This window comes from Helobdella robusta (assembly GCF_000326865.2).
Source record: "Helobdella robusta unplaced genomic scaffold HELROscaffold_3, whole genome shotgun sequence".
Classification (NCBI taxonomy): domain Eukaryota; kingdom Metazoa; phylum Annelida; class Clitellata; order Rhynchobdellida; family Glossiphoniidae; genus Helobdella; species Helobdella robusta.
In genome coordinates, this window is record NW_008704501.1 from 4,021,631 (window position 1) to 4,034,945 (window position 13,315).

The following is a 13,315-nucleotide window of genomic DNA, read 5'->3' on the forward strand; positions in this document are numbered from 1 at the left end:
CCCATCAAGTATCAGAAGGTCAATCAGGAGTGGTACAGCTGTAGAAAATAAAAAATTTCGACAAGTAGCAGTTTACTCGAGAGACTCCTTGATGAAGGGATGCAGTCTGAAGGGGCAGTCAGTATCAGTTCAGAACATTCACTTCGACCACTTTAACAGACCGAACATTCCGGAACGTTTCGTTGTCGACTCCTCATCCTAACCAACATTGAATCACGCCAACGCAAGAGGCAATATCGATTTGTTGTTTTTATTTGGTTAAATTAATCTATGCACGAATTTATGACTTTATATTTATTTTATTATAAAATTGATTAAAAATTTTAGAAACAAAAAAACAAGCAAAATTAAAAATGGAATCATGTTTAACGAGAATGTGAAAAGTTATAAACTTAAAAATAATACAAGTAGCCCTAAATATCCATACAATTCATAAGATTAAAACAATTTAAATTGAAATCTGGAATAAACTCAGTAAATATTCAAGACAAACAACTGTAAAAATTCAAACAAAAAAAATAAATTGAAACAAAAAACAAAATTAAAAAAAGTCTTATTTAATTTTTTCCGCTCTCTTAATTCTCTTGGTAACCCTGCCACAGAATAAACCAGTGAAAAATAAAATGAGGCTGAATGAGAAGATAACAAAAAGGAAATAATTTCTTGAGTTAGAAAGTTGAATATGTTCTGCCATCTCCATGAAATTTTCGGGAGGAGCCAGCTATTGCGAAATAAAAAAAAATTCAATTCAGTTTTGTTCACAAAAATTATTGAACTTTTACAAAATTTTAAAATAAATCCGAAAAGCAAATATTTCAAGACAGATGAATGATGGAAATAAATGGAACAAACCCTCATGGCAAGTCCCCAGAGCTCCGTGCGATCTTTCAGGGCTTTCATGCACCCACTACTCATGACCACTTTGTTGTTGTAGGCATCGACCAGACATGACATAACTGCGCAATAAACATTCAGTCACAAAAAAGCTATTGGCACAATAATACTACAAATATTAATTCAAGTACTACACGCATTTTCGATCACAAGAGAGGGAAAAAAATGTCTAAAATCCTCAAACTCGTGCTACTATTTTTCACTAGAGTAAAGTAAAATTAATTAAAAACATAATTAAATTAACAATAAATTAAAATTCAACTATGAACCATTTCTACTTAACCTCGTCCATTCCCTTGTGCAATTGGACAGATGGACTTGGCATCATCAAAACAAGTTCTGTAGAGCAGAGGATCAACCTGGAAGTCAACCAAGCTCTCGTTCAACTTACGAAATATTTCCTGCATCAAGAAGTTAATGTGGTAAAAAAAGGTAAATCCGACAAACAATAATGACAACAGTCAATAAACACAACACTCAAAAATGAGAGATACAATGACTAGATGGTAAAACAAACATTAAGGCATGGAGAATTAGCGTCACGTAGCTCCTTGGAAGTAAGCAATTTTTCTTTCAAGCAGTCGACCACATCAGCGGTGTCCTTGTGACGTGCAATGGACTGTCTTAACGACTCCTTTGAACAGTGGTCTCTTATCTGCAACATCACTTGGATGCTCAGTAAACTCAATAACAATTTTTGCATTCTAAAACAATTATATTTAAAAAACATGGTTGTCTGACAATCCAATGAAGCTTTATGAGAAACACATAAACAAATGTTCATCTTTATGTACCAGTTTTAAAGAAATATTTCATCAGGTGTCATCCATGCAATCTGTTGACTTTTCTTTCCATTAAAATCAATACCAGATATAATAAACGTCTTGTTTACTCTAAATCCCACCAAATTTAACTCAATCAAATTAGACACTTTAATAAAAATATCAACTTGAAAAACTCATCAAACTAAAAATAATATAAAAATTATTACAAAGTGAATAAGTTCGTTAAAAAAAAAGGAGACATTAGCAATTAAACAAGAGAATATGAAGGAAACGGACTAGATCCCTGCAGCTGGCCACGAGTGCGACGTCCTGCAGGTAATCAACAGCCGCATCCCTGATGGCCTCGTGGATTAGGTTCTGGCACGATTGCGTCATCAATCTCTGTTGTCCACGTGGGAGGTCAATGAAAATGATTTTTACAAATCATATAAACAAGTCCTTTCATGTTTTTTCATGATAAAAGAACACCTTTATTAATTACGGCAGCCATATGAAAAAGGATTATTGCATTTTGAAACGAGTTAAGTTAATTTCCATTGGTTGTTTGATTTATTATTTTATGAAGTTTAAGATTGTAAAAATTAAAAGTGTGGAAACAATTTGCTAACCCCGTTTGTAGAATGAGCATAGACACCTTTGAGACAAGCAACAACAATCCCGTCAGCGGATGTGTCCGTACTGCTCAACTTCTCCAGTTGCTTCTCGCAATACTTGGGGATGTCTTCCTTGCAGGCCGACTTCAATGTGGGGTTCAGTCTTATGTCTGTAGTGGTGTTGTTGTGGTTGAAGCTGTTATGGTTCAAGTTGTTGTAGTTGAAGTTGTTATGGTTGAAGTTGTTGTGGTTGAAGCTGTTGTGGTTGAAATTGTTGTGGATGCTGTTGAAGATGCATATACATTAGTTTGTCTGTTTGAATGTCCGTCTGTTTGTTTGATTGTCTGTCCAGTTGTCATTGTTTGGAGCAACGAATTCAGAAAAATGTAATTCGAGATATGTGATGGTGATTGATTAAAAATCATCATCCAACAACAGCAGGCACCTGACGCTCTCAACCTGAGCCTGTCATTAACTACGTCTCGGCACTGCATGTCGAATCTATCCTCTTCCTTGTTCTTCTTCAAGCAGTCAAGTATCAACTGTGGCCTCTCTGTGTATTCAGAGCAGTATCTCTGTAAATTAACAATTAACATTAATTAATTAATTCATTCATTCATTCATTCGGTCATTCACTAACCCACGCACTCATTCATTCATTCATGATGATGATGATGATGATAATAAATAACCAGCGAACCAACCATGATCATATGCTTGCATTTGTTCATGATGACGTAGTCAGTCTGTGGATTGTTAGCCTCAACCATCTGCCAATCAATCAATCAATCAATCAATCAATCAATCAATCAATCAATCAATCAATCAATCAATCAATCAATCAATCAATCAATCAATCAATCAATCAATCAATCAATCAATCAATCAATCAATCAATCAATCAATCAATCAATCAATCAATCAATCAATCAATCAATCAATCAATCAATCAATCAATCAATCAATCAATCAATCAATCAATCAATCATAAAATCAACCTTCTCTCATTATTATCATACTCAAAATCATCATTACCACCAGCATCGCCATCATCATCGTTATCGCCACCATCATCAGTATCAACACCCTCCATAAAAGTTGAATGACGACCGTTTCATTTAGACGAGATATAGTAAATCTCAGTATGATTGTGTCAGGTACATACATAGAGCGCAGACATCATCAGACTGCGGTGTTAAAACGTGCGACAATATTTCGTACGCTACGTCCGTTAACTTGAAAAATAAACTGCGGAGTGTAACTGAAAGAAGAAATCGTTACTGAAAACGAACGATGCGACGAAAAGTTAATAAACACATAGAGATATAAACTATCAAACAGTCAGAGAAAACAAAAATATACAAACAGATAGGGATACAAACAAACAAACAAACAAAAAACAAACGATCAAACAGCAGACAGATAAAATCGTAAATGAAAAAAAAGTGAACCTCTCTTTTGAAGACCAGTGCAACGCATTTGGCACTCAATAGTTTCTGGTGACCTTTCAAGCATTCCAATATCTTCATGTCGTAAATAATAATGTAATAATATTTTCCAATCAAATAATTTTCACTTGAATGTGAAATAAATATGAAAGATTGCAAAAAATTAATTCAAGTTAGTAAGAAATGGCGCCTAAAAAATATCCACTAAATATTATTGAATTTCATATCCTCAAGGTTGTCCATCTAACATCTTATTTTATATCCACCAGGCTCTGACATTCGTTCAATGAGACAGATAGACCACAGAGCCTGGAAGGTAGAAGGTAAGATTTTAAAACATCGTGGATGCCATGGCTGGCTCGCTCTTGTAGAATTTGCGAAATGATTGGCAACATGAGGAGAGATAGGCTGGATGGAACGAAACACACAAAGGCAGTAAAACGGTTTGTTACTGATAGAATTAACTTTGAAAACAATTAAACAACAACTGAATGGCTTAATTCATAAATAAAAAGCCCTACACTAAAGAACGATCAATTTTATAACCAACAACAAGCCAAGCAACGACAAATAGTTTGGGTTCTTCAGCATCAAAGTACAACATCACAAAACAACAAAACAGCATAGATACATGCGGCAGAACAATGAAACAACATTAAAACATTCAGCAGAACGACAAAACAACGGTAAAACATTCAACAGCAAAACAGCAGAGCATCAGTAGCAACAACACAACGACAGCAAACAACAGCAACAACAACGACGATAAAAGACTGCAACATGAAAGAGCATTACTAACAGCTCCTTGTCCTGCTTTAACATTGGAACAGTGCTGTTCAATATCTTCCCTGCATTCACTCGCCAACGCTGGATCCAATTTTATGTTCTCACTCTGCGTTCAGCGTGCAAACAATGCAAACAAATATTAATACATTAAACAAATACAAAAAGTTATTAAACAGCATCTACCAGCAAGAGCCCAACACACACACACACACACACACACACACACACACACACACACACACACACACACACACACACACACACACACACACACACACACACACACACACTTAACTTCAGCAAGTATGTTGTTACCAATAACAAATAAAAGAACACTGACATTGAAAAAGACAACGAATATAAGAAATGGCGGATTACAATTTGAAGTTGTTCAAACTGCAGACGTCTAATGCATTTCCTGTGCAACCTCAGTGGCTGATCCATCAATGTGTCGTTCAGGTTGACCTCACTCAAACACCTCACTATGTCTGATCTGCCAGGTTTTTTTTTGTTTAGATAATTAATTCAAGTGCATATATTATATTTAATGTCAATATTATTATTGCTATTAATTTTCATTATTAACATTCAATAAATCATGTCATCATAAATAAGTCACCAATCAATCAACTACTAATCATACTCCTAACTGATTGATTGATTGATTGATTAATCAATTAGTCAATCAATCAGTCAACTAACCAACCAACCTCTACAATTAATCACAAACAAACAGACATACAGACACACAAACAGGCAAACAAATAGAACTAGCAGTAGAACTAACAATGCATGGAATCTGCCGCAGAAGACTCTGACGTCCCTGAAGCACGATTTGTTGAACTTTGGTGATAAACGTACATCTCTCAATGTTATCTGAAACAAACAAGTTCATTAATCCCCTTTAATGATGGAGAATAAAATTTATTACGTAATTTGTATACAAATGAGGAAATAAATAAAAAATTATGTATGCAGTCAGCATAGAGCCGAGAGTAGTGCAAAAACTAAGACAAGGGAAGGGCAAAAGTGCCAGCAACAACGACTAACAATCTGATGGTGCTCCACACCAGCCTTGCACTTCTTGGGCATGTTGTCATCGTTCTTGTGTTGGATGAGGCACTTCATGATATCCTCGTCACTCACGTCACCCACTTCGTCATCAACCTCACCCCCACCATCTCCTCCTACTACCTCATTGGACTTTTTCAAAGAGTTCCTTTTTTGCGTTCCTTCAATTTCAGGCTGCAATCATTTTTTTTTAATTATAATATTTTTATAACTGAATAGAAAAATTTAGTTACGTCAATCATTTTCAAACAGTTTCAATAACCAAATCATATCCGTTGAAACACAACTCAAACATGCAAGTATCATAATACAACCGCCTTGTCAATTCAATGTCAGAGAATTGTGGCATTTGAATGTTGGAACATTACATGTAAATAAATCTGTATCGAAAAATTGAAATTGAAAATCATTCAGGATGGGTTAAGTTACTACCAAAAGTGGATTTTGTTATGACAGAAACGATTCTCTTGTCCCATTTTGATAAATAAATGCACCACTTTCATCCTCAAAATAACAGTTTCAACAACATTTCATCAAACTTTCATTAAAATTTGTCAAATAAAAACCTCGAACTTCGATAAAATGCTTTCAACCGTCCATTCATCCATCCTTCCATACATCCTTTCATCCTTCGATCCATCCATCCATCCATCCATCCATCCATCCATCCATCCAACATTCAGGTACCTTGCATACACTGTGCCACATCGGTTCGCATGCCTCGATGACCAGACGACTCATCAGTGGCATCTCTTCCTCCTCGGCCACCATTTTCGAAACCACCGCCTGACACCGTGGCTCCAACTTGTCGTAATTATCCTCCAGACAATCCATTTCCTGTTGTCAATTACGCGACGGTGTTAAGATGTGATCGATAGTGCAGATGAGTATTGACTGTAATGCAGGGGTGGGCAAACTTTTAACTGTGAGGGCCGCATTGAGAACTATTTGACCTTTAAAGGGCCGCATTGGAAACTATTTGACCTTTGAAGGGCCGCATATGTATTTAAATACCAAATTTTTTCGACTCGTTGACTGGGAGAGACAATTTTTTAACATGTTTTTTTGTAGGTGGTGGGGTGGGGCCGATTGGCAAATGAATTAGGCTCACGAGTTTTGTAATTTTGGGTAAGCTACGGCTTAATTGTAATGAATAGGTAAGTTGAGGCTTAGACATTATTAGCTAAGGCAAGTGAATAGTTAGATAGGATTATTTATATAACTAATTTGAGACGGGTGCACTTTTTTTTATCTACTTCTTCATAAACGGCTGCCAGGATGTGGCGAGAGAGCTTTCGCACTAAATGCGAGGTCCGCTTTTTCAGTTTTTAAATTTTTTTATTTAGAAAGTTCTATAATAATTCAAGCGTACACACATACACAAAGATGATGTGATGTGATCATGAGATGAAAAAGTGAAATCGTGATGAAATGTTTATGGTACAAAAAATTTAATTTGTTTAACGAAATTAAAAATTTTGAAATTTCAAAAACTGACAAACAATGGCAGCAGGTGATCATGATGTAAATAATATATAAGAGAGTAAATAATAACAATAATAATAATATGTCTGCAGAGCAGCACGAATTAGATTATCATTTACAAAAAGTAATAGTACAATCAAAAACAATAATTAATGGCATAAACATACAGGCAGACACACATACAAAAACAAACAAACAAACATAAAAACTTATTAACTAACTGTACGAAACAAAACATAAAATAATAAGCAATAAAGTAAGTAAAAAAGAAAAAATAAAATCTGTCGATACAGTATTGAAAACAAATATTAATAAATAGAGGGAAATGATTGATTGAAAAACTCAAAGAGAAAGAAAGAAACAGCTGGAGCCATGCTGGAGTCTGAGATGAGTGGCTGATGATACGATGATGCAAGTAGTGCTGAAATAATAACAATATTGATACCGATATTTATATATATCTATCTATCTATTTATAACGGTGACTATTACGACGACGACGATGAACAAGGGGATAACACAATAATATTATGATGATGATTTGACGATGACAATATGATGAAGACGATGAATATGATTATAATGATAGTATGCAACGGAGACCAAGGCAAGATGATGAAAATGATATCAATGTAATCTGATGGTGGTGACGAAAACGATGTGATATGATGATGATTTCTTAGAAGACAGATGATCCTCTTTTTTTACAACATATCGACGTGTTGATGATAACGAAAAAATTATGATAACGATAAGACAACGACAACTTCATATAACAGCTCAACCATCCGCTATAGTATTCAACAGAAGGTCAATAAAGAAAAACATCCTTCTAAACAAACATGCACGTATTATGTGAATGCATGCATGCATGTGAATGTGATATATTTTTGCATTTCATATTGCTTTTTTAGTCATCTTCTTTTTTTCACAAAAAGTTGACTTGAGTAATTTAACCATTTTTAAATGAAATAATAAATTAATTGTCAGCCATAAAAAAAATCCTAAATTAATTACAAATCCAAACAATTGAAGAAACATCTTTCCATCCATCTTTCCACCACAAAAACACACAGAACACGCACAGCACCAGACAGAAAGTGTACAACACCAGGCAGAACACACACACACAACACCAGAGAGAATGCATACAACATCGCAGAGAACACACAGAAGCAACACAACAAAAAAACGCAAGCAACTAGACAAACCTCATCTCGTTTGGAGACAACGGCACAGAACTGTATGAGATCTGACATGCAGGCATCTTGAACGTCAACAGGTAGGTCAACACTCAGTGCTCTGTCAGTCATTAACTGATATAATTCGGACTTGCAATCCTCTGTTAGCTGATTGTCAAGCAGCATTATGAATCTTTATAAACCCTTACAAACTTTTATGGAGACCCAGTGAATAACTTGAATAACATACAACATTCAGATAACAGTTTTGTGTCTATAACAATCAATCAATCAATCAATCTATAACACTTGTGTAATTGTGTCTATAACACTTTGTGTAATATTCAACCTTGCCATACAAAACGTATGATGGCAATGAAACATGATGAAACTCATGTAGTGATGTCAACATTATAACAATATGAGGACAACATACATGTATAACAGCATTACCAGAAAGAGAGGGAGAGGGAAAGAGAGAGAGGGAGAGAGAGAGAAAGAGAGAGAGAGTAAGAGGGAGACATGGAGCAACCAACAGACCTTATCATATTTGTTCCTGTAGAGACATGATAGCTGCTCGGATTGGTGGTTGAACTGCAGATGAATGTCGTTGGAGCACAATGATGATATATCCGACGCACAAGTCTCCATGAATCTAATTGATGTACTGTGTGTGTGTGTGTGTGTGCAAGGTATATGTATGTACTACACTGTACTGTACAATATTGCGTGCAATGTGCAATACAAAAGTTCACGTGTATTTGTGTACGTACATACGCCATGTTTGTTGTTGGTACTTCTGAGAAATACTCAAGAGAAAATCGTAATCATATATGTGTGTGTACGTGGATGTGTGAGTGTGTGCGTGTGTGTATACTTACAAAAGAACTAGCAAACAAAAAAGTGAAAGCATTTTGATAAATGTTGAGACTAGAAGATTTAGCTAAATCCACGCTGAATTCCATAACTTTTGATGTTCTTCTAAAAGTCTGACGAAAGAACAGAACGGGACGGGGAGACGACGCATCACTCACCCAAAATCTTTGGAGAGGAAATACTGAATCTCCATCAACCGATCCATGCAGGCTTTGTCCAACATGCGAGGTTTGTTCAAGTGACCCATCAAACAGCTGATCATTCTGGTTGGCGTCGAACTCACAGTTACATTTTTTTATTTTTCAAATCCTTATATCTTAAATGACTTTTATTTATTTTCAAATCAATCATTAATGAAATTTATTTAACCAATTTTTTCATAGTAAAATAAAAATTGAAATGTTCCATACAATCTGCCAACCTGCCCTTGCCAGGTTCCACCAGCTGGCAGGCCCTGGAAATGCTCATGGCGCAATCCTGCTTGAGAGCTGGGTCAACGTCGAAGTTGTCGCGAACGTTCACCTCCTTCAGCAGCCTCTCCACCTAATTGTGGCGACGGTGGTCATGCTGTGTCAGTCAGTACCATTCATTTACAAACATTTCTAGAAATGAACCCCATTATAACGATGAAGGACAAACAAAGTTTAAAATAAAAAACAGTTAGTGATGATCCACATCTACTGAAAGTAGTAAAGGTTGACCTGCATATTTAAATTATGTTGTTGTTTGCCTAATGCAGTCAGTTATATGGCTAACAAATGAAATTTTAATGACAAATTATAAAAAAAGTTTAAAAATTGAACTTTATATGCGTTTATTTAGTTTTGCCTAAGGTGAAGCCGTTGTAGCATATTAACACCATGCATGCATTTAAACACAGGATATAATATAACATTATATTTACTCTTCATTTGTTTAACTTTAAAAGTTGTTAAAAAAAAACTACTGACCGACATAATACAAGGAGAGGAAACTGTTGGCAACGTATCAGGATTATTATTATTATTATCAACCCTATCATTTGCATCCTCGTAAACATCCGAGTCAGCATTATCTGGTTTGGGAATCTTCTTCAAGTGTTTCTTCCTGTAGAGTGACCTCACCATGTCCATGATGCAGTGGATGACGTGTTTCTTAGCGTCTAGGTCCCTCTTCTCACAAGTCTGTATCTCGTTCACGCACGATGTGACTACTTCGGGATTGATCTTGTGGTCCTCCAGCAATGAATGTCTTATGGACTTCACCTCTGATAGGCAATCATCCTCTACCAAGCGACCTTACGTTCAGTTGAAAATTTAATTTTGCTCACAAATCAAATCAAGTTTCTGTTTACAAGTGAATGTATGAAATTTTTTCTGAATGTGTTATTAATGTTACTATTAGCCTATAGTTAGCCACCTGTTGTTACTAATAATATTAACGCATATTAAACACAACTTAATTTAAGTAATGAGGTCAGATAATGAATTGGCATAAATGTTAAAATCATAAAAATAAAATATTATCAAGAAACTTCAAAAATAGTGATACACTTCAAAACAATTAATAATTTATAACAGACCCTGGCCAACTGTGTTCTATTCAATGACAACAGGCAGTATACAAACCTTTAACTTTGACCTTTTCAAGGCAGAGAATGATGCTTGAGATGCCAGCGTACATATGTCCGGAAATGTTCTTTGCACCGTCAGAACATTTGTACTGGTCGATGGCTGCCTTGCAAACAGTTGCAAATTTGAAGTTCACTTGAAAGTCATCTTGCTGCAATTTCTGTCTCTGCCTCAACTTCTTTCGGCACTGAACCGAAAATAGAAAATAAATTTCAACAAATTGAAAACAAATTTACAAAAAACTAAAATTAAATTCAAATATAACATCTAATGAGACAAAATGTATGAATGACTTCTCATTTATTCTTTAGATATGTTCTTCTTTAGTTATGAGATAGTTATGATCACAAATTGGCAAGGAAGCATCAAATAGTTTTGGGGTTTAATTCAACCCAATTTATGAAAGAAATTGAATAAAATACAGCACTCTTTTAAAAACCTAGCGAAACAAACCTTTTCTGACATATCCATGTTCATCTTGTTGGCATAGAGGCAGTTGTAGACCTCTCCTGAGCCAGGCGACACCTCCTTACAAAAGACCTCCCTATCTTCCCTACATGCGATGAAGAGAGATCGATCATTCTTCCAATCCGCCGACTGCAATTCTGCTATCTTGTAAATTTCATGTCGACAACTCGGACTGAGCTGGTTGTGGTTTTCAGACAAGCAGTCAATAGTAGCTCCCTGGTCCTGTAAATATTTATATATTCCAAATATCTATTGCAATACAAGATCTAATAGATGATCATTTATATAATTCTCCTTGCTAAATGAAAAAATAAACTAGTTCATGAAAAAACATCCAGAGAAAAAATTTAAACCAGAAAAAATGAAAAGGTTATAAACTTTGAGATTATGAATCCTGCCATCAGTCCTGCCACACTTGAGTTTGTTGACGTCATCCTGGCACACGTTAACAAGTTTGTAGATGAGTCGATAGTCACTGAAGATAAGAGGCTCCACCATGGCCAGGTACTTCTTACAATCCACACTCTTCACATTATTTATGAACTCAATAAGACAGGAAGTCACTGAGCCTTGCCTTGATTCTTCCTCCAAACAATCTGGAATCTTTTTAAAATGTGATTCTTCAAAAATTACACAACAAAATTTAAAAGAAAATTTTTTAGACTAAATGACCAACAAAAACAAAACAACTAATGAAAAAAAAAACAATATAAACTTTTTGGATGTCTTCTTTGCACGATACAATACTCAGCCCATCAATTGTTATGCTGTTTGCTTTTGTCAAATTCAACTTTGCTTCCCATATAAGCTAAATTTTAAAAGTACAATAATTTTTATGAATGTATAAATAATATAAATAAATTACTGAACAAGCTATTTATTTCATAAAAACTCTCAAATTGAAAATCTTGAGTTGAGAGTTAAACAAAAAAATGTAGATCATAGGCACACAATTGGCAACTAACATTCTGGCAGTCTTCAGGCAAAGGTTCGTCATTTAACTGCAATTTTAAGTTTTTAAATTTAAAAAATAAATGCAGCTAAAAATATTTTATTTGTAGCTGCCATGCACTTTCATTTTCATGTTAAAAGTTAATTTTATGATATCATAATTAATATCATAATTAATTAAAATATAGTTAGAATTAACTAATAATATTTTTAAAATAAAATTATATAATCATAATATTATTAATAATGCAGATTGCAGAGCTTAGATCAAAACTCTATAATATCATCATATAATAATAAAATCCATATTCGCAATAGATAATACAATACACACAACATTTGGTTATTAAAGATTAAAATAATTTTGAAAATGAAAAAATTCAAAATAAAAGTAAAATATAAAAAAAATAAATAAATTTCGCTTAATCAATCAACAATCACATTTATAATATAATATTTATAATATAATATAATTTATAACTTTTTATGGTTTATGTTTTTGTCTACTTTTTTATCTATAAAAAAAAACAGAAAAACATTAATAATCTTTGATCAAATTTTATAAATAAATTAAAAAATTAAAAAATAGAAAGAGTACTTATTAAACTCACAGGAATGCTGTTATGGAGGCAGGTGAGAATGTGGAAGTTCTTGTTGACATTAGGACATCTTTTGATTATTTCATCTCTACATTCCACCCTCTCAATTAATTTAACGTACCCAGCCTCAGTTCGTCTTACACTTATAGGAACTGGAGGGTGCTGTTGTGGTCGTTGCGGTGCAAATTGCTCAATTTTCTCATTAACTACGTTGGCCGTCTCCACGGTGAATGTTAAAAAAAAGTGAAATACTACTACCGTTAGTAGGAGGACGATCACAGTACAATTATGCAGCTTCATTATTTAAAAATTAATCGTGTAATAATTAGTCACTAAATGTTTCTTGAAGACTTCAGAGGAGAGGTTAACTTTGATTTGATAATTTTAGCAAGTCGATTAGAGAAGAAAAAGTTGTAGTTTCAAACATCGCGTACTCGCATAACGTACCTTTTAAAAGTATAAATATGGCTTAACTATTGGCCTCAACTTTTAATACACCGTTTTATTATAATCTACATTTATTCTATTTATTCTACATATATCATTATAGTTATCCAATTACCCGATC

General features: G+C 34.3%; 1 protein-coding gene across 1 annotated transcript; it reads right to left on the reverse strand.

Moving 5' to 3' along the window:
* Positions 1 to 279: 279 nt before the first annotated feature.
* Positions 280 to 13,047, reverse strand: HELRODRAFT_188601 (hypothetical protein; the record flags this gene model as incomplete). Its single annotated transcript, XM_009021322.1, has 25 exons — positions 280 to 721; positions 853 to 956; positions 1,178 to 1,295; positions 1,412 to 1,549; positions 1,956 to 2,060; positions 2,288 to 2,442; positions 2,718 to 2,847; positions 2,977 to 3,042; positions 3,724 to 3,795; positions 4,520 to 4,612; positions 4,885 to 4,999; positions 5,294 to 5,382; positions 5,557 to 5,751; positions 6,265 to 6,414; positions 8,274 to 8,411; positions 8,784 to 8,910; positions 9,278 to 9,382; positions 9,541 to 9,662; positions 10,070 to 10,395; positions 10,727 to 10,916; positions 11,183 to 11,419; positions 11,576 to 11,800; positions 11,913 to 12,005; positions 12,163 to 12,198; positions 12,760 to 13,047. 25 exons carry the CDS (start codon positions 13,045 to 13,047, stop codon positions 554 to 556), a joined length of 3,585 nt encoding a protein of 1,194 aa, XP_009019570.1. The 3' UTR covers positions 280 to 553.
* Positions 13,048 to 13,315: the final 268 nt, after the last annotated feature.